Raw genomic sequence first — 21,686 nt, 5'->3', positions numbered from 1 at the left:
TCTACTTCTTCTGTTTACTTTGTTCACTTGACAACACATCATCTCCAGTCGGTTTCTCCTGTTTGTACAAGTCTCTCGAAGCAAGAGGAGATTAAAATACTTTTCCACGTACAATAATCTTAGGTGTTTCTTGTAACAATAATAGGTTGAATAACTTCTCAATCTAGTATGATTTTGGTCTCTCTATATAAAACAGCCCCCTTGTCAACTGCATGTATCTCACCCCCACATCATGGTCCTCAGCAGGGACCTCTCCCTCTTCCTTCTTTGTGGGAATTTCCTTGGAGAGAAGACTGTAGGTGGTGACAACAATGTCATATTCAGAGAGGCTGTACAAAAAAAAAAAAAGATGCTTGTCAGCAATGACACCCATCAGGAATCCTTTCTGCAGGCAGACAAAAGCAAGGATGAACATGTAGGATGCTGTTCTGTAAGAGCCAGTGCTTCAGTCAATCCTGACTCCCTATGCCTCCTACAGTTCTACTACTGGGGGCTTCTCCCCAAGACAACAAGCCTCCTACTTAGCGCTTTGCTTCTCCTGTGCAGAATTGCCATGGCATTGCACTTACGCCTGTACTTGCTTGTTCCGGTTGGGTCCATGGTACAGACAGACCCTCAGTTTGCCACTGCTTACATGTCTCTCAACCTCCTTTTTCCAGTGGTGGATCAGGGATGCTGGACAGATGATTAAAGTACCTCGGGAGAGGATGATAGCGGAATCTTAAATAGAAAGACCAGAAAAGGAAGAGGTTTCAGAATCTTCTCATTAGAGTACAATTAAGATGGAATTTCCCAACCAGCTGCCTTGACGTTTCAAACCTATCTATTTAGAGGAGCAGGCCCACTTTTCCCATTCACATGGTTCTGCAAAGTAGATGTGACTGTCTTTTTTAAGCGTTTCAGTTCAGTGTATTCCTGCAGTTGTACGTTTTGGAGAAAATCTGTACAATATTAAAAATATCACATGTAAAACAAAAATATTTTAAAGATCAGCTTATTTTTCATGCACTTGACATTCTTTTGTTGCTATTTAGTATTAACAAAAATGTCATGCATGAAGACTTACTAATAATAAAAAATAAGGATTTCAATATGAAGCAATATGAAGCACTGAAAGACTAAAGTGCCTTATTATCACACTTCATTATTTCTGTTTCAGCATGCTGAAAGTCTAGAAAAAAGCCAGAATGTGACATCTCACGAAAATAGTCTATGCAAATATTTAAGTCTTGTTTTAAGACAAAAAATCCCAGTAACATTTTTGGGAGGAATAAAAAAACCTCACAACAAATTAACTGAGAATGGAGCTATCACTCTGAGGAAATAAATTAATAATGAATGTTTATATGTACACACGCACAGAACTGGATACACTGGTGCAATCAGAACTTGAAAAGTCCACAGGGGTGGGTTTTTTCCCCCCCAGACTGTAGAAGGATGTATGCAATCTCCACTTGGCTTTAGTGCAAGATATGCATAACATTACCTAGTTTCTATGCTTCAAAACAAAGTATAGATTAAATACCCATAGGGAATTCTTTCCTTCACCATCAGAGATGGAACGGTGTTTAGTTCTCTGTATCACATAGTGCTGGCAGAATCCTCCTTACTGGGATTCAAGGCGGGGAGGGGGATTACATAAAAAAATCCCACAAATGAACACAGTCATTTGGATCCCAAAACTATATCCAAGAGCAAATGGTAATAGATGAGTTCTATAGCAGTGCTTAGACTTCTCAGACACATCCTTAGCAATCTTGCTAGGACTTAGACCAGTTGACCCCAATGCGCTGCCCGCGGGCGACATCTTAATGCGCCCGCATCCTGGCCCCCAGGAGAGCGCCTGCCAAAATGCTGCCAATTTTCAGCGGCATTTCGGCGGAAACGCCTCTCGATGACAACACTTGCCGCCGACAAGTGATGTCATTGAGCGGCGTTGCTCCCGAATTTCGGCGGGGATGCCTCTCGATGTCACTTGTCGATGGCAAGCGGCGTCATCGAGAGGCGTCCCCACCGAAATTCGGCAGCATTTCAGCAGTGGTCCTTCGACTGGCGCCCGCCAGCCAAAAAAGTTGGGGACCACTAACTTAGACCAACCAAACTGCATAACACCCAACAAAGATTTAAGACAGACCTATAGTTCCTACAGACAAGGCAGGTGGGCAGGCCATGATCACACACCCAGTTTCTAAACTCCACCCAACTGAGGGGCACATTTAACAGCTTGCAGAAACCCCAGGGACAAAAAGGGGAAAATGTAGCCTTCTGATATTCACGCGCAACTCACTTACTTCAGAAGGAGTTACATATCCAAGGGCAAGACTGTATATTACTTGAATATAATGGAGCAGTAGGCATTTGCCTTAATCCTGGCTAAATGGAGACAGACTACAAATCCCAGCATTCACATCTCTATCCTGATTAAGTGGAGCACTATGATTCCAGCATATATCTTCTGTAGGCTGCACCCCCAGAGCCAAGTGTAGGGCAACCACTTTGTAGCACACTGTGGATCAGACTTTGGCCAACCAGGTACCACAACGCATGTTGCCCACGCTCAATGCACATCTTTTAGAGAGCCCAGACATTTGAAGTACTAGCATTGTGTTGCAGTATAATTGTTTTATACCATGTTTCGACAGCCACATTTCTAATTTCTTCTCCTTTCCTTTCCCCTTCTCTAGCCTTTTCTGGGCCAGAATGAGTGCAATCATTGTTAGAGTCTTCCCCAGGCCCATATCGTCCGCTGGGAAGAAAAAGTAGAAGGAAAAAGTCACAATTACCTCATGGAATGAGTATGCATAGCTCAAATCTATGCTGAAGCATCTCAAACTCACAAGTAACACAGTATGATATTTGTTGATCTTGAAGAACTTACTACCGCAAGCTATGATTTGCTATGGGCTGCTGACTCATATTTGGATGGGATACAAGGAAAACAGGATTCTCCAGGAAATGGAGCCTGACTAAAATACATCTTTCATCACTGCCACCATAGTGGAGAATTAGGCCACGTCCAGACTAGGGGAGGAAAATCGATCTTAGATACGCAACTTCAGCTACATGAATAACGTAGCTGAAGTCGAATTTCTAAGATCGAGTTACTCACCCGTCCAGACGGCGCGGGATCGATATCCGCGGCTCTCCGTGTCGATTCCGGAACTCCGTTCGGGTTGATGGAGTTCCGGAATCGATGTAAGCGTGCTCAGGGATCGATACATCGCGTCCAGACTAGACGCGATATATCGATCCCCGAGCAATCGATTTTAACCCGCTGATACAGCGGGTTAGTCTGGACGTGGGCTTAGTTACAAGACATGTTTCTGCCAGTATAAATGCATCTCAAAAGGATACACTGCATCATTATGCTGCTTACCCAGAATTCCTCCACACGGTCTCTGACTCTCCCTCCACAGTAGCCATGCAAGTGCTTGCTTCTGGTGCAGCAACAATGGGACCTGAAAAGATTAGGTACAGAATGTAAAGTGTAATTGCTGTTCAGAGACATTGCTCTCAGACAATTCTGTTCTCAATGCCAAGTTGGTCAATAAATCAAGTTCTGTTGTAGTGAAACTGTACACTCAGCACTTGTTTGTATTAGTTTTGAAAGAAAGCTGACAGACATCTCAGAGTGGTACTAGTTACTCTGAGATAAGACTTTTTGCAATAGGAAGACACTATAAATGTTATAAGACAGCCTAACTTGTGCCAGTACTTCACACACAAGCTAGAAGAAATTTTTAAATGTACGATATTTGTAAAGAAATATGAAAGATATTTTACGAGCACAATGTCATTTAAAAAGCTTTATTTTACTATGAAAGATCACTGTCTGAGAAACAGATCTATACAGCGGAGGAAAATTTAAAAAAATAATATTTTTTTCTCCTTGGGAATCATGTCTAGCAAATAATGCAACTTCTGACCCAGTATGTTATATTATTGTATACGCATCCAAACTAATTTATTATATGACCTGTAGTGGAAATCTGAGGTGTTCCTGAGTGTAAAGGAATTTTTTCGTGACTAAATGTATATAGCAACAATCAACTCCTAATAATGTTGGAGGTGGTCAAGTTTGACTATTTTTTATTCTCTTAGTATTCCTCTACTATCTATTGTATACGACTGATTTCTGTACTTGCATAAGGCAAAAGCTGTTTTTAATAAAACAGACCAGCTGATTTTGGCAGAGAGCTGGCAATGGCATAGCTATCAGCATTTTTATAGATGTCAATGACAATTAAAACTGCCCAGCAGGGACAGATTTTCTTGTGGATCCCCATACTCGGTTCACGTAATACTATGGCAAAAAGGGCTAATATGATCTTTGGATATATAAACATGGGAGTCGTGAGTCGGAGGATGATTTTATCTCTGTAAACATCATTGGTGAGGCTGATACTGGAATACTGCTTACAGTTCTGATATCCACATTTTAAAAGGTTTCAGAGGTTAGTCTGTATCTGTAAAAAGAACAGGAGTACTTGTGGCACCTTAGAGACTAACAAATTTGAGCATAAGCTTTCGTGGGCTACAGCCCATTAAAGAGCATGTCGAAAAATTAGCTTATCAAAAAGATTGAGAGGTGACTTGATTACAGTGTCTAAGTACCTTCACAGGGGAAAAATGCCCCAGGTATTAAAGGGCTGTCTATTCTAGTAGACAAAGGTGTAACAAGAACAAATGGCTTGAAGCTGAAGCTAGACAAATTCAAATTAGAAATAAGGCACAAGTTTTTAAAACAGTGAGGGTGATTAACCACTGGAACAAACTACCAAGGGAAGTGGAGAGTTCTCCATTTCTTGGAGTCTTCAAAGGCTGGATGCCTTTCTGCAAGACGTGCTTTAGTGAGGTTATGCTTTGGGCTCAATACAGAGGTAACTGGGTGAAATTTAATGGCCTGAGACATCCTGGAGATCAGATTAGATGATCTAATGATCTTTAGAGTCTTTAAAAACTCTATGAAACTATGAATTGCTAAAAGGCTTTGCAGCACATAGCTGCAAAATTTGGGAGCAAACTGTATTTACATCCTTCACTGTCTATTCAGCAGGGAGTGCTCTAATCCACAACACAGCTTGAGCTAAATTCTATGGCAGATTAGAGTACATACAAAAAGAATAAGAAGTGGGCAGCTGAGTCTAAGGTCAGCACAGAGGATCGTAATTAAGGTGATGATCAGAAGAAAAATGAATAGCAGAAGAACTGAAGAGGAATGTACTACTCATGCCATGTACAGACAGAGAACTTCAGTCACTAGGCCTGTCCACTTGACACCTTTCACTAGTGCCAAACTCACTATTCAAACCACCTCAAGTTATTTTCCTGTGGGGGGAAAAAAAACATATGTGATTATGTATTAAGAACTGTATCATAATACATACACACAAGGTGGCTGAATTTTGGTTGTACAGGCAGCCTTAATCTGACATTTCCTGACTGTTGAGTGAGGGACTTTACATCCCAAATAACATTCTGTCAGCATAGTTTTTGTATGTAATATTTAGACTAGAGCAGCACCCACAGAACCCAATCAGGATCAGAGCCCCATTGTGCTAGGTGCTCTGGAAATACATACATAGACATGGCCTCTATCTCAAAGACTTTGCAATCTTAGAGAAGAAGAAAAGTGGTAAGGTTCCAATGTCGCTGACAGAACTCTAAAAATCTTCTGGTAAAACTGAGGATTCATACGTCACTCACAGAACTGCAGTTTGATCTTCCCACAAAAAATTATAGAAGTGAAGGACAAAATTCTGTTTATTGATGCACCTCTTGTCTTAAGTGGAAGAGTATACGTAAGGCAGTACATTTGTCTAGGAATAGGTAATACGTTGGAATGATCCATTTTATAGCATAATCCCTGACATTATGTTTCATAAGATTACATGAAACTGTGAAACAAAGTGAGTACTGCCTCCCTTGCTACTGGCTCACCTTCAAACCAGATGGGTCCTCAGCCACAATCTCCTCTGTGGGGCAGGATTCTAGAGATCTGTGAAGATGGTTAATGGCATCACTTGTGGCACTGCGCACAGCCATAAGTCGATCTTCAGTCATTCTACCTCCATACAGCCCCTGCACACTGGAGTTTGCTAGGAAAAGACACATAGTGAATGAGGACTGTTTATAGCGCTAATTCCCACTAACAGGCTCAGAGGCTAAAAGGCATGGTTAAATGGCTACAGGCTCTCAAAAAACACCACAGTGCATCCCCCGGTAACAAACACGATCAGTGTGGATGAAAATTGATCGTTTTATTTAATTAATGTATATTTTTTTAATTTAAGTTAAATAGGTTTATTTTTAAAAACTTAAATGTGAAACTGACAACCTAGGTTAAAGCTTAAATCTAATACAAAAAATATTAAGCAGTACATGTCTGCTGCCAAGTTTTAAAGAAAAAAAAAAATCAAAACACTGAACTAGTGAAGTTACTGGCTAAACCCCTGGAGCCAGAGTTTGCTGAAGTGCTAAACCAGCTTTTGTCATTCTGCAGGTGCAGAGAGAATATTTTCTTCATTTCAGTTTATTCAATTAGTTCATTCAAACCTTAAGAAACCAATGGGGAGTTGAAAAAGCAGAAACGTTTGTTTTCCCCTCTTCCAATCCATGAATAAACACTAGGTGTTAGAGGATGAGATCTATTAGCTTTAAAATCTGGAAGGACATGGTGTCCAGAAACAAATCAGTTCAATTCACTAACTACGGATAATACTTCCCTTGTTTGATAAATCAGTTTTAAATGCAAAACATGCTTTAATAAACTTTTTGATGAACTTTTCTTATGTATCCGGAACATTTTAGTTTTATTTAATAAAAAAATAAAATGGTGCTTGTGTATTTGACTGAATTTGAATTTCCATCCAAACAGAGTTTAACACAAATCGCAAGTAAAATTAATCATAATCTAGTAAATAAGAAATGCATAAGTCACCATTTTTAATAAAAATGTAAAAATTAAGAATCTGAATAAATGTAAATTAAGCTATATAAATGCTTATAGATAGAGAAAAAAGTACAAAGTATAGTGTAAAAGCTATATTTAATTGCAAATAAATATGTTTTAATGGTTACCAACCAATAAGAATCCTTTAGAAAAACTAAAAAGTACAATGCAAAACAAAATTACAACTGATTATTTAAATCAAGATTTCCTGCTTGCTGATTTAAATAACCTTGATTTAAAGCAATCCACTCTGCAAGGAATTAGTATCTGACCACATTGCCTAATTCCCATCTACAACGTAGAGCTAACTTTTTTTCGTATACGTTATAGGCTGCCAAATTCACCCACCCATGAATTCTCCACTTGGTTCAGGATGGAGAATAGCATACTGGGATCTACACTCTGCTTAACGAAGGACCATGTCAGCAGCATGCCAGAAACCAACCTAACAAAATAAAGCAAAGTTTCTGACTCCCTGATGTTCCTTCCATCAGGATTTACTCCTCAAGATACCTCATTGTACTTTTCTCTACACTAAGATTCTGCAGAAGAAAGCAACTAGAAATTTACTGGAATAAGAACCTCTTGCTCATCCACAGAGTTTAGGATTCCCTCCAAACTGGTGCTTTATTATGGTACCTAATCTGAAAAGAGACAACGGCTAGCCAACAGGTAGGCCTAGTTTCTTGCTGCCAATCCAACCTTACCTCCGTAGACATGACTGTAGTATTGACAGGGTCCCAGAGAGGGAGCTGAGCTGCAGTCATGCAATCCTAGAGAGGTTTTAGCAAGAGCATCCTGGAATGGCTGTGGGTTTTTCAGATGCACAGTACTGGGGGGTTCATTGGTCGTCCTGCTGAATGGGTTGCACAGAGATTCTTCCTGATTGTCACTACTCACACTGTTGCCTGTTTGAGAAGGGAAACATTTAAAATTAACAGCTTAGCAATGGACTTCAGTCTCTCAGCTTTAGGTCACTATTTAAAGTGTGGCACAGTGGAGAAAGGACCAAAAGGTTTCACTTAACCAAGGACCATTTAGTGGCCTGAGACATGAGAGTCTCAGTTCTGTTCCCAGAGGATCTGGTCCATGTTACAAGGGATGTCCTTCTTGACACTCTCAGCATGCACAAGTGCCCAGGAACAAATGGCCCAGTGAATCAGAGAGGTTCCATCTCATCCACAAATGATTAATACAGTTAATTAGGTTAGTGAATTAACATATGGGACTTATGAGGAAACTCCAGAAGTATCCGCTCAACCACATCTGGCCACAAAATGGCAGATGAAGTTTAGTATATTGTACACCTGAGGCAAAATAATTTAAATGCCTTGTACAAAAAGTAAGGTTCTCAACAGAGAGAAAAAGTTAACTCTTAGGATACTAGTCAGTTAGACACAGGAAGTATACATGACTTGCCTTAAATCATACAGTCAAGTTACTGGCAGAGCTGAAACAGAATCCAGAAATTCTGGAGTCCAATCAATCATGTACTATAGTCACTAGAGAAAACCACCTCCCAATTAAAAAAGTAAATAAATAAATCAACACTCACAGGCAAGAGAAATTTAGTATATGCCTTCATTCATTTTCAGTCGTTTCAATTAATATAGTGTGTTCAGCTTCTTAGCATTCCCATAGCTCTACATATGCAACACACTACGTATGAACTTGTACTTTTTATAAAACATTGTAATTGGACACATCACTTGCCAAAATTCTGACCATCCCTCTTACCCTTCTCTGCACTTTCTGCTGTTGAGAGGCTGAGAGCACTGAGCGCAGCTTCCAAATCCTGCACTTGCTTTAATAATCTTTCACCTTTATCCGGCAGGGCCTGAACATTCACTGTCGCCAAAGTGCTCTGAAAAACAAAACCCAGAATCCATGTCTTATCTACTTGGTACTAATATCCACCACCAACTATTTCCAACCAGTCTCCTCTACACAGGACAGTCAAAAAATCAGAAGTAAAAAGGGTAAATTTTGCATTCTAGGAAGTTAGATATTTTAACCTAATTCTGCAATCTCCAAAATATTTGTAAGTGTAACGTAGTTCATATAAGGGTTGTATAAATCTCTGGAGCACCTTTAACCAGAAAATAAGTTAACTATTATTAAATTTTAGGGGAGGAGAATTAGGAACCCCTGATTCCCTAGGATTATGAGAAGGGGGACACAACCAGGGTAGTCTAAGGAGCTCAACAGCTCTCCAGGGCACTCAGTCTAGATTGCTTTCTTTCTTTTTACTCTTTTCTACACCATGTTATCCAACAGAAGCAATAGTTCTAGTAGCAAGATCTAAATTCTATTTTGACTTATGCATGATTGACAAAATTTCTAAGTTTTCAGATCTTTATTATTAGTGATTATGAACAAGACCGAAAGAACACAGATTGTTTTCTCCATCCCAGAGTAAACGTGCAAAGCTGCAATCATAAATATTCTCCATGATGTCTTTTTAATGAGAATCATTTTTTCAAATTATTACCACACTTTTAAAACAAGTGAACCATGGCTGCAATTTTGGGTGCTTCCCAGAGTAGCTAGACAGACATGTACTAGCTCTCCTCAAACTAGCACACTAAAAATAGCACTCAAGCTAGTCTCTCAAGTACAATCCTGCCTGACCCTAGGTACGGATTTGGTGGACTAGCCCTAGCTGTCACCAGTCCCACTGCAGCCACAGTTATTTGTAGTACGCTAGGTCAAGTAGAGATAGCATGTGTCTACCCACTCAGGAAAGTTCTCCCTCAGCTGCTATGTAGACACAGCCAAGGTGCAGCTCATATGTTCCTACTATGTTGCTGACATGGCCCTCAAAGAAAATACTAGCTAGAGGATATGAAGTTCTCTCACACATAGTGTTTTAAGTGTATATATATCCAACTGATGTGTGTCTGGCCTCAGTTTTCAGAAGCCTGAAGCGATCACCTTTCTCTAAGCACTCCAGAGAGAAACTGCTTGGTAGGGGTTATTGATTCTGACGGGGCTGATGCAAATAGCTGCCTCGAGAATGGGAAGAGCAAAAGTGAAGTGTATAATAGAAAAAATAACCTTCTTCTGTTTCAGCTGAACTGTAAGATGGTTCTGAAGGGCTTTGGTGTCCAGGGTTTCTTCCTTTTGCAAAGATGTTGCAACTCCTGAAGAGGAAGAGAAAATCCTTTGTTCACTCTTCCCAGAGGATCTCTCACGAACTTCCCCCTGTTGCAAATCCAATACTGACCCATCAGGTTGATCTTTGCCCAACTTGGAAGAAACAAACACAACTTCACCTTCATCACTGTTAGTATCTTGATTTGCATATTTTCGCTCCCCTGGCACTATTCCTGCCTTTGATGGTGTTGGCTGTGCCACTGGGCCTCCTTCAGAGGGCACTTGGAGACATGCTGATGGTATTGACAAGCCTGTAGCCTCCTGGGAAATCACACACTCTCTGGATGTCATGTTCTTCTCTCTAGCCTTTCCACCAGCATCTACCTTCACTTCTATTCCTTTACCCCTGTTGCTTTTTGAGTCGTCCTTTCTGAGCTGCTCCTCTCTCGGTGGCTCAGTGCTTGCTTTTTGGCTGTCAAAGCTTGGGGATGAAGGCTTTAGTTTCCTTTCTTTGTGCAAGGCATCTTTCGCTGGCTTCGCAAATGCCTCCTCCTCTATGTGCTCAGAGGATTTCTCAGACTCTCCACTGGTGCCATCTTTCTGTTTATCCTCCAAAAGGTTTCTCTCTTTCCGAGTCTCAAACTGACTTGATTTATCTCTGGACCCTGTTCCCTCCCCAGATTCCGCATCACTCCTCTTCTCCCCAGATTGTTTTTTCTTAATCTTCATTCCCAATGGCGGCTCTCTTTCCATCTGAGATTCAGATGTCATTTTCTCCTCCTTTTTATCTAATGCCTGCTCTCTCTTTTCCTTCTGTTTCCCTCCTTCAATGGTATTTTTCTCCCTGTTGCCTTCACTAAGTAACTTCCAGGAGGACAGTTCACAATTCTTGTCTAGAACTTTGAATGGATTTCGCAGACCACTGGGATTAAAGAATAGCTCTGATGCATGCTGGGATTCTGCATTTACTGGCGATTTGATGGCTTTGGAATCCTGCAAAATATGTAAATAAAAATTCATTCTTCAGTAAATGAAGTAGGAAAGAACATTTCCCCATCACACCCTCAACCATGCCATAACCCACTCAAGAAAGATATCAGATTCTGTGAATATCACCTTTCCCATAACTCCAGCTAGGCTATGTCAGAGCCGCCTGTGATGGTTTGGTCACAGAAACCCCCTTGTGTAGAATCCAGTCACAAAATGGAGATTCTGAATCACATGGGCAAGTCACATGCCCATGCATGACTCAGGACTTGCAGGTAGCAGCCATTACCCACATGCTACCTTGAACGTCCTCAAGTAGACTTTTTATGTGGATTGGAGTATTCCAAGCTCTTTCGCTGTTAAGTGCTTCCTGAATGAGCACTTAACATGCACATTCTTTTCCCAAGAAGTGACCAAATGTTCTAACTAAGGTCTTGGCTGCACTGGCGCTTTATAGCACTGCAATTTTCCTCGCTCAGGGGTGTGAAATAACACCCGCCTGAGCGCAGCAAGTTACAGAGCTGCAAAGCACCAGTTTAAACACTACCCCAGCACTGGACAGCGCTGTAAACTAATCCCCACGAGGAAGTGGAGTACCTGCAGTGCTGGGAGAGCTCTCTCCCAGCGCTGACGCTGCGACCACACTTGCACTTCAAAGCGCTGCCGCAGGCGCGCTCCCGCAGCAGCGCTGTATGGCTGCAAGTGTAGCCATACCCTAAGGCTACTTAGAAATCAAGCAAGTCTACAGCCAATGTTCATAACTTCGAATACAAAAATGATACATGCATAGAAATAGGATTAATACATTCAGTAGATCATAACCTTTACGGAGATTTATGCTACATATGCCATGTAACATAAAACACATTCTAAGCATATTTCCTTCTGTTCAAGTACTAGTAAGCACTTGGCTGTAGAAGGCACTATTGAGAAGCCTAAAGCTGATTCCCGGCACCCACTGCCCCTCCCCAGGGACTAAGCAGAATGTCTCGTCAACCATGCAGCCTCTGGGAATGGGGACAGAGAAAAAGAGAAGAGACCACCACAGCTGGATACTGAATGCAAGTTGCCCACAACGCAAAGTACTCCCTGTACTTTGGCCTGTAAAGAGAGGCCCCGGCATGCAATATTTCATCTAAAGAAAAGCAGATAGACACCTGTGATGGATTAGGGGGATGGAAGAGCTGGGGATGACTTTAGGTAAGGGACAAGACCTAAGCCTGTAACCTGAGCCAGGTAGGGGGGAGGGGGTTAGCACCTTGGCCGGGAAGCTGGAAAGGAAAGGAATCGGCTGGCTGGAGGAGGGGAGTTTTTAGTTTCGGTTTTGGGCTGGGTGGTTGGAATTCAGGGGGCTAAGCTTCCTGGACCCCAGAGGGGCTAGATTGAGGAGTCCTGGCTGTGCCTACAAGCTCTGCTGTAACCTGTATTCCTGTTGTCCAATAAACCTTCTGTTTTACTGGTTGGCTGAGAGTCACTGTAAGTCCCAGGAAGAGGGGTGCAGGGCCGGACTCCCCCACACTCTGTGACAACACCTTAAATCAAGATGGAGCACCGTATGCTGGAACCCATAGCCCTTTGCAGGTTGAACTGCAGGTTGCATAGTGGACAAATGTAAACAATCACACACTGTGAGCAGCAGATAGCTTAAATATAAATGACACACATGTACCTGCCATGGGATGCTCCCACACCACCTCTTCCCTTCCATCTTACTTTTAAGGCATCGATAGCATAGCCTAGTAGACCATAAAAGAAAACAAGCTGTGAAAGCAAGTTATAACACATACCAGTAAGTTCTGTCACAGAGGATCTTTAAAAATTCAGTTTGCACAAGCAGTGTCCCAGACAGAGCCTCTGGATCTGCACTTTACAGGGATTTATATGCATTTAATATATCACTTAAGATCTCTGGAAACACAAATGAGATCAAATTTAGTAACTGCCCAATGCACGGCTTTTTATAATATTAAAATCCTCTGGATACATTTGTTTCCTCTGCTTATAGTTCCTCTCTTGCCTTGAAACAAGAACTGAAGGTGTGGTGACACAGAACACTCAACACGATTCAGTCACTGATTACGATCAAAGTCTTGGAAACCCCTCATGGTTTACCAAAGCCCAAATTTATTAGCCTTTTAAGAGACAGGCTGTGCAATGCATTTCTTTGAAGCTGAGGGTGAGGGGAGGAGGAGGGAGGAGTTAGGCTATGGAATAAGAGGGAGGCTTCTTTTTTAAATTTGCAGCTGACAAACAGAGCTCTGTGAGATGCTTTTATTGGATTGCAGCTGTTTTCTATTTAATCATGAATTTTAACTGAATACATGTTGAAAGCTTATGTGGGATATAAATATAAATAAATAATTGTACCAAAGAAAAACCTTTTATGATAACAAAGTTGTTACTAGTAAATAACTGGATCACTGAATAGAGTAAGTCGGTTCTTAATATGGAAGGAGCCAAAATTTTAAAAGATATTGAATAAATGAATCAAAAGATGGAAGAACAAACATAAGAAACCCTTGTTTAAGTTTTTCAAGCAAGACATTGGGAGTCAGAAAACTGGATTCCATTCCACCAACTACTTGCTTAACCTCTTAAACTCAAGTTTCCAAACTGTAAAAAGGGGTAATATCAATCTCATAGGAGACTGCACAAGCAGTTAACAAAAATGTGTTAAATCAAAGTCAAAACTACAAGTAGCATTAACTTGCATTTAGATTGTATCTATACATTCACATATAGATATATCAATCACCTACATGACAGAAATGCACATGTGACAAATTGAGGAAGCATCTATTTAAAAAAAATCACACACCAGTGTGCTTTATCACATAACTATAACACCTGCCCAATAATCCATCTCCCCAGGATTAATTCTAACATTTCCAATTGCTGAGCAGCTTCAAACAGTTGATGCTAAACAAAAACCATCAACCTGCCAAAGAAATGTTTCCTCTCTACCCCAACTGCAAAATTTCCCTTGAAAACCACACATGTCTGAGGCCTGGGCCAGCAACAAGTTTAGCATCCAATATCCAATGGCCCAGCAGGACTAGAAATGGGATATTGACATCACTGAAGGGGAGATCCGAGCCTTTCTAGGGGGACCTGGCTCTCATTTTCAGTCCTGGGCTGGCCAGAGCTAGACTAAATTCTGACATTCTTATGTGCAGGATTCTATTTTACATCATTTTTAAAGATGTTTTACATTTATTAGTGTTAATTCTCTCTGTCTGAGCTCAGCCCATTTGGCTCATGCTGACTAAGACACAGCTTCACAGGCACAAGGATACAAAGAAAAAGTACTATGATTTTTTTTAAATCTCTGTACTATTCCTAAAATAGATTTTCTTGTAACGTGTCATACAGAGACTACATGATGGCATTCTATAAAAGTTATACCAGCACTCGTTTTTGATGATCTGGATAACTCAGAAATGGCTTTACCATGCACGATTAATGTGAGCATCACAAACTCATGCCAGTAAAATCCTTATATCACATCACTGTGTACTATCTATACAAACTATATCTAGCCAGCAGAAACTAAACTTTGTCGGGAGCTGCTTTTCGTAGGCATTGTAGTGTCGAACACACATACAATCCATCCAACTATATCTACAATTTCATATTGTAAGATTCATAGTGTTTTAAAATGATGCCAATATCAGGACAACAAAAACATCCCACCTCAATCCAGTTATTTACATTCTATTCTCTTTGGAACTGGAAACTGCCATATTTGAAAAATAACGTGCAAACCTGCAGAAATGTATACACCAAACACTACAGTGATTAGGCTGTGATGCCACAAGAAGGAAGTTATCCCAGCTTTTCAAATTAATGAGAATTACATGCTGTACATGTTCCCTTTGGACAAACCTACTTGTATTCTTCTCTGTCCTGTTGCTGAATCAGAACTTGCAGCTCCACCATATACTTCTCATGGATCAAGCAGTAGGAAGCAGGAAGACTGAAAGTGGGAGGAAAAAAGATTTGAGCTGCCTGAGTAAGAGCAGCAGAAACAAATGCCTAAGGCAAAATCCTTCGAGGAAGATCTCAAAGACTCCTTCGCTCAGAGACATGAAGGTAGGTTGGGTTCACAGAACTACACCTCTACCCCAATAGAACACTGTTCTCGGGAGCCAAAAAAAATAAACTTACCGTGTTATAGGTGAAACTGTGTTATATTGAACTTGCTTTGATCCACCAGTGCGTGCAGCCCCGCCCCCGGAGCGCTGCTTTACCACGTTATATCCAAATTCGTGTTATATCAGGGTAGAGGTGTAATAGCTCATTGTTAGAGCCCCCCAAACAGCACCAAATGCACTTAAAATTAATGAAAGGGCTAATCTCTTCGCTCTCTCAGTTTCCAGCACTTAAGGCACAGAATGCCAATTATGTAACAAAAACTTTGGTTTTCGTGTACCACTATTAGCCTGGGTCTTCTCTATTGTTTTGGTATAAATTACAAAGTGGGTAGTCAAGGTGGGAGACAGTTGAATCTCTGGTTTCTATATAGAAAGATTAAGAGGTACAATACTGACATTACTAGCTAATCTGTGGGTGAACTGCAGGATGGTCTATGTGGCTACATCTACAAATCACAGTGGTTTGTAGCCAGGGCCGGCGCTACCATTTAGGCAGCCTAGGGTGCCAGAATAATTGGTGGGTGTTGTTTTGCCGGAGGGGGTGGCACGCGGCTCCAGTGGAGCTGCTGCAGTGGTGCCTGCAGAGGGTCCGCAGCTCCGGTGGAGCTGCCGCAGTGGTGCCTGCAGAGGGTCCGCAGCTCCGGTGGAGCTGCCGCAGTGGTGCCTGCAGAGGGTCCGCTGGTCGCGCGGCTCTGGTGGACCGCGCGCAGGCACCACTGCGGCAGCTCCACTGGAGCCGCGGAGTACCGGACCCTCTGCAGGCACCACTGCGGCAGCTCCACCAGAGCCGAGGGACCAGCACGCGGGACGCCGAAATTGCTGTCCGCCTAGGACACTCAAACCCCTAGTGCCGGTCCTGTCTGTAGCCCATGGTGAGTGTATATGATGTATATGGGCATCCGAGATGAAGGTATATAGGCTAGCTGAAGATACAGGTTGCCATTTTGCATCCTGACAAATCCCCTTTACCTTGACTACAAAAAAGTTGATAACTGTTAATCAGTTGGTGTGATCAATCTGCTGGCTATCATGACAACTAGTATTATCTCATTGTTCCTTTGTATTTCCTCCACTTATTTGTATCTCTTATCTTAGTCTTAGACTGTGAGCTTTTTGGGTCACAGACCATCATTTTTATCTGTATTTGTACCACAGCTAGTGCAACAGAGTCCTGGTCTATGACTAGAGCTCCTAGGAACTATGATAATACAAACAACAGGGGATTAGGATATGTTTCTGACTTCCCATTAAGCCGTTCCAAACTCTGATTATATGTTTAGACAGCACTGCCTCTCAGAGCACATATACAGCAGCTACCTTTGCTTAGTAATGAACATTGTTAGGAAGTAATCTGAGAGTATCTCCAACACTGGAAAACCTAAAGTAACACACACCACATCCCAGGTTAAAGGGTGCCAGCTCAGCATCACCCCCGAGAGCGGGGTACGCGTGCAGAACAGGAACATCGCCATCTGCTAAACCTACTGTGCAGGATGGGTGAATCCGCAGGGCACCTGGTCCCGGACCCCGCACATGTAGAAGCTTTTCCCTTTGCTGGGTCCATCGCGGACGCCTGTTTTTAGGACACAGAGAGACCCTGGTGGGGAAGAAAAGCAGCCTTGTGAGACCGGCCCCAGCATCCGCTCCACTCGGGACCCGGGCTTAGGGAGCTCCTCAGCCCAGGGATACCCTCAGCCCAGGGAACTCCCCCACGCTCAGTTTGGGGACCCAGCCCCAGGGACGCCCCCAGTCTGGAGACGTCCCGTCCCGTCCCCAGGAGGCCTCCCCAGACAGCCAGGCCTGCACCTCGCAGCGCGATCCGGCGGATCCCGCAGCCCTCGCGGAGCCCCCCGGCATGTCACGCAGACTCCGTCCCTCACCGTGCCCCGCGCACCGCACCGCCTCCATCGCCGGGCACCAAACCCCGACACCGGCCCGGAACGGGCAGATACTCCGGAAAACGCGACTTTAACCACACCCCCATTCTGGTATACAGCCAATCCGGCCTATTGACCCCGCCCACCGGTGGCAAATCGGCCAATTGGAGCGAGGGGAGGAAAGGGGAGCCAATCACAGCGGAGCACCCCCCCATCCGTCTCTCTCTCTCTCTCTCTCTCTCTCTCTCTCTCTCTGCGCGGGAACCAGCTTTCGAATGATGGGGAGGAAGTGGCTAAGCTGGGGGACAGGTCATTGGTGGGAAGGAAACCAATGAGACCTGGCGAGAACTCCTGCTATTAGTTCCAAGCCTACACACCACGTGGGAACTCTACCCTCGGCCAATGGGAGTAGGGGGCGGGGTTGTATCTGCCGGGGCGGGGCCAGTGACGCTCGTCTGATCCCCGAGTTCCGGCCTTGTGTTTGTTACGCGAAATAAAGCTGCTTCCCCTGCTCCAGTGGCCAGCGCCTTACGTGTCACCTCCGCACACACCTTTCCCTGCCCGGCTCCCCTGCAGCGCGTACTGCCTTGCCCTGCCCTGCCCTGCCCATCCCAGGCTACAGTCACCAGATCACCCAACTTTCTAGGGACAGTACAGAATTTAGGGTCTTTTTGTTGTATAGCTCCCATTACCCTCCACAGGAGCGGGGCTAGGGGTTTGAGCGCCTTAGGTGGACGGTAATTTCGCCACCCCGTGCGCTGGTCCTGTGGCTCCGGTGGAGCTGCCGCAGTGGTGCCTGCGGAGGGTCCGCTGGTCCGTGGCTCCAGTGGAGCTGCTGCAGTGGTGCCTGCGGGCGGTCCACTGGAGCGGCGCGAGCAACCGACCGTCCACAGGCACGACTGCGGCAGCCCCACCGGAGCCGCAGAGCACCGAACCCTTCGCAGGCACCACTGCAGCAGCTCCACCGGAGCCGCCTGCCGCCCCCTATGGCAAAACGGCGCCCACCAATTCTGGCGCCCTAGGCGATTGCCTAGGCTGCCTAAATGGTAGCGCCAGCCCTGACCCTCCACCCACATCCCAATATATCAGACTTCCTGTCTGGCCACCTATGCTAACCTCGGCCAGTGCTCTTCCCTATCTACACCATCTTTAATCTGCCAGAGGAAGGACTGGACGTTTGGCACGGTGCAAACCTCTTCAGTCTCGCTAAAGTGTCATGAAACTCTCAGGGCAGCCACCAACCTTGCTCATGGCCAAAGGTATTTCTAAAGTCTCCCCATTACAGTCACAGGTAAAATCCCGAGCAAAGGGAAAAAGACAGGAAGCCAATCCCATGCATGTCTTCCTCCACCTCTTAATCAAGTCCTACCTCGTCTGTTTGGCCCATTGTCCTCATGCCCCTGGCCAGCCTATTTCCCTTTGCCGCTCTGAAACGTGCCCCCACGTGCAGGCCCCGAAGGCGGAAGGCCAGGGAGAGCATGTCCTTGTCATGTAATTGTCTCTCTGGAGGTGAAAGTCACCAGCGCGGGGTGCGAAGGCAAGTGGCCATAGAAGGAGAACGTAAGGGCATGTGGTGGGCAGGCCGGTCATTTCTTTGTCCCCCCTTCAAAAGGGGTCATCCTCCCCGTCAGGGAATCGAACCCTGGTCTCTTGCATGACAGGTGGGGGTACTCACCACTATACTAATGAGGAAAGGCACATGGAGAAGGGGCCCAGCTAATGAAGAACAGCTATGGTCAGTGTACACCTACACCATCGCGTGGGCCCCAGCAGCCAGGAACAGCCCTGGCTCTCTTCTGCTTCCCAAAAGCTTTGGCCGCAGACACAGCCCTGGCCCCCCTCACCTGCCCTTGCCCACCAGCCCGCCTTTTACGGCCTACACAGTTCCTCACACAACACCCGCCTGGGACCTTGCCCTCACCTACCAGCTCAGCAGCACCTTCTTCCTCTCAAAACCTCCTCTTGACACCCTCCCGCTTCCACACTTCAGACTCACCTCATCACACGCTCACCCACGCACCCTTTGGCGCTTCAAGCGCCTCTGGAGGGACGCAGCTTCCCAGGCACGCACATCCTTCCGTTCAACGCGCACTGGACGGACATTCGAAACACAGCCCTTGCCAGGAGGGAATGCGCTGCTTCTGGACCCTGGCGCCCAGCAAGAAGGCCTGGGATTCTTTTTCAGACCGATGCACCCCACTGACTGTGTTCCTTTACCAAGCAGAAACTAAGGACCGGCCCATGGCTCTCTTGGCCAATGGACGCAATCAGGCTGAGCCACCAGGCGTGCTGCAGGATAGCCCCTCCACGCCTACGCACACCCCACCCCGACCAAAAAGCAATGCCGTGACCCGGATTCGAACCGAGGTTCCTGCGACCACGGCGCAGAGTACTAACCACTATACGATCACAGCCAGGCGCTGGTGCCAGCAGCAGCCCAGCCAAAAATGCTCAGCTCTGTGCTCTCTGGGGGGCCCCCTACCTCGCCGGCGGCCACAGGTATTTCTCAAGTCTGCCCATTACAGTCACAGGTAAACTCCCGAGCAAAGGGAAAAAGACAGGAAGACAATCCCAGGCCTGTCTTCCTCCTCCCCCTCCCCCTCTGTCTGGCCCATTGTCCTCATGCCCCTGGCCAGCCTATTTCCCTTTGCCGCTCTGAAACGTGCCCCCACGTGCAGGCCCCGAAGCTGGGCCCGGAGGCGGAAGGCCAGGGAGAGGCTTTGGCTAGGGCGAGGATGTCCTTGCCAGGTAATTGTCTCTCTGGAGGTGAAAGTCACCAGCGCGGGGTGCGAAGGCAAGTGGCCGTAGAAGGAGAACGCAAGGGCATGTGGTGGGCAGGCCGGGCATCTCTTTGTCCCCCCTTCAAAAGGGGTCACCCTCCCCGTCGGGGAATCGAACCCCGGTTTCCCATGTGACAGGCAGGGATACTCACCACTATACTAACGAGGAAAGGGGCATGGGGAAGGGGCCCAGCTAATGAAGAACAGCTATGGTCAGCGTACACCTACACCGTCGCGTGGGCCCCAGCAGCCAGGAACAGCCCTGGCCCTCTTCTGCTTCCCAAAGCCTTTGGCCGCAGACACAGCCCTGGCCCCCCTCACCTGCCCTTGCCCACCAGCCCGCCTTTTACGGCCTACACAGTTCCTCACACAACACCCGCCTGGGACCTTGCCCTCACCTACCAGCTCAGCAGCACCTTCTTCCTCTCAAAACCTCCTCTTGACACCCTCCCGCTTCCACACTTCAGACTCACCTCATCACACGCTCACCCACGCACCCTTTGGCGCTTCAAGCGCCTCTGGAGGGACGCAGCTTCCCAGGCACGCACATCCTTCCGTTCAACGCGCACTGGACGGACATTCGAAACACAGCCCTTGCCAGGAGGGAATGCGCTGCCTCTGGACCCTGGCGCCCAGCAAGAAGGCCTGGGACTCTTTTTCAGACCGATGCACCCCACTGACTGTGTTCCTTTACCAAGCAGAAACTAAGGACCGGCCCATGGCTCTCTTGGCCAATGGACGCAATCAGGCTGAGCCACCAGGCGTGCTGCAGGATAGCCACTCCCCGCCTACGCACACCCCTACCCCGACCAAAAAGCAATGCTATGACCTGGATTCGAACCAAAGTTCCTGCGGCCACAGCGCAGAGTACTATCCACTATACAATCACGGCCAGGCGCTGGTGCTAGCAGCAGCCCAACTGAAAACGCTCAGCTCTGCGCTCTCGGGGCGGCCCCCTACCTCGCCGGCGACCACAGGTATTTCTCAAGTCTCCCCATTACAGTCACAGGTAAACTCCCAAGCAAAGGGAAAAAGACAAGAAGCCAATCCCAGGCCTGTCTTCCTCCTCCCCCTCTGTCTGGCCCATTGTCCTCATGCCTCTGGCCAGCCTATTTCCCTTTGCCGCTCTGAAACGTGCCCCCACGTGCAGGCCCCGAAGCTGGGCCCGGAGGCGGAAGGCCAGGGAGAGGCTTTGGCTAGGGCGAGGATGTCCTTGCCAGGTAATTGTCTCTCTGGAGGTGAAAGTCACCAGCGCGGGGTGCGAAGGCAAGTGGCCGTAGAAGGAGAACGCAAGGGCATGTGGTGGGCAGGCCGGGCATTTCTTTGTCCCCCCTTCAAAAGGGGTCACCCTCCCCGTCGGGGAATCGAACCCCGGTCTCCCGCGTGACAAGCGGGGATACTCACCACTATACTAACGAGAAAAGGAATAGGAGTATACCGTCAATAGAAGTGGGAGCATACATCTACACTACCTTCCTGAAATGTGGGTAACAATCTACATATTGGTGATTGATTTATCTCATGTAGTGTAGACACGATAAATTGATTCCCGATCTCTCTCCCATCAACTGCTGAAGTCCAGCTTGGCGAGAGGCGGAAGCAAAGTCGATGGGGAAGCTGCGGCCATCGATCCTGTACCACAAGGACCCAAAGTAAATGATTGTATTTCAATCTAAGATATGTCAAATTCAGCTACGCCATTCTCGTAATTGAAGTTGCATATCTTAGATCGATCCCCCTAGAGTAGACCAGGCCCAAGACACCAGCTGTGGTCAGCGTCAACCATAGCATGAGCCCTACCAGTGGCCTGGGCCAAACTATCATCAAGGAAATACCTCTT

The 21,686-nt window shown here is 45.7% G+C and overlaps 1 protein-coding gene and 1 non-coding gene across 4 annotated transcripts in view; both read right to left on the bottom strand.

Annotated features, from left to right (window-relative positions):
• TTF2 (transcription termination factor 2) overlaps positions 1-17,155 on the bottom strand; it is a 39,113-nt gene extending 21,958 nt beyond the window's left edge. The window contains exons 1-12 of one of the 3 annotated variants that reach the window (XM_050956827.1): positions 17,070-17,155; positions 16,675-16,786; positions 14,925-15,011; positions 12,705-12,771; positions 10,010-11,041; positions 8,690-8,816; positions 7,660-7,860; positions 5,941-6,098; positions 3,377-3,458; positions 2,630-2,746; positions 570-720; positions 224-329 (exon numbers count right to left, since the gene is read on the bottom strand). In XM_050956827.1, coding sequence (XP_050812784.1) covers positions 224-329; positions 570-720; positions 2,630-2,746; positions 3,377-3,458; positions 5,941-6,098; positions 7,660-7,860; positions 8,690-8,816; positions 10,010-11,041; positions 12,705-12,771; positions 14,925-15,011; positions 16,675-16,786; positions 17,070-17,097 — 2,268 coding nt within the window. In that variant the 5' untranslated portion in view covers positions 17,098-17,155. The other 2 variants (XM_050956846.1, XM_050956838.1) reach the window with 2 other exon arrangements.
• Positions 17,156-21,195: 4,040 nt separating this feature from the next.
• On the bottom strand, positions 21,196-21,267 carry TRNAD-GUC (transfer RNA aspartic acid (anticodon GUC)). The gene has a single exon. It is a non-coding gene; the product is annotated as a tRNA-Asp (tRNA).
• Positions 21,268-21,686: the final 419 nt, after the last annotated feature.

Source organism: Gopherus flavomarginatus, chromosome 1 (genome assembly GCF_025201925.1).
Source record: "Gopherus flavomarginatus isolate rGopFla2 chromosome 1, rGopFla2.mat.asm, whole genome shotgun sequence".
Lineage (NCBI taxonomy): Eukaryota > Metazoa > Chordata > Testudines > Testudinidae > Gopherus > Gopherus flavomarginatus.
This window is presented reverse-complemented; position numbering and strand designations above follow the sequence as displayed.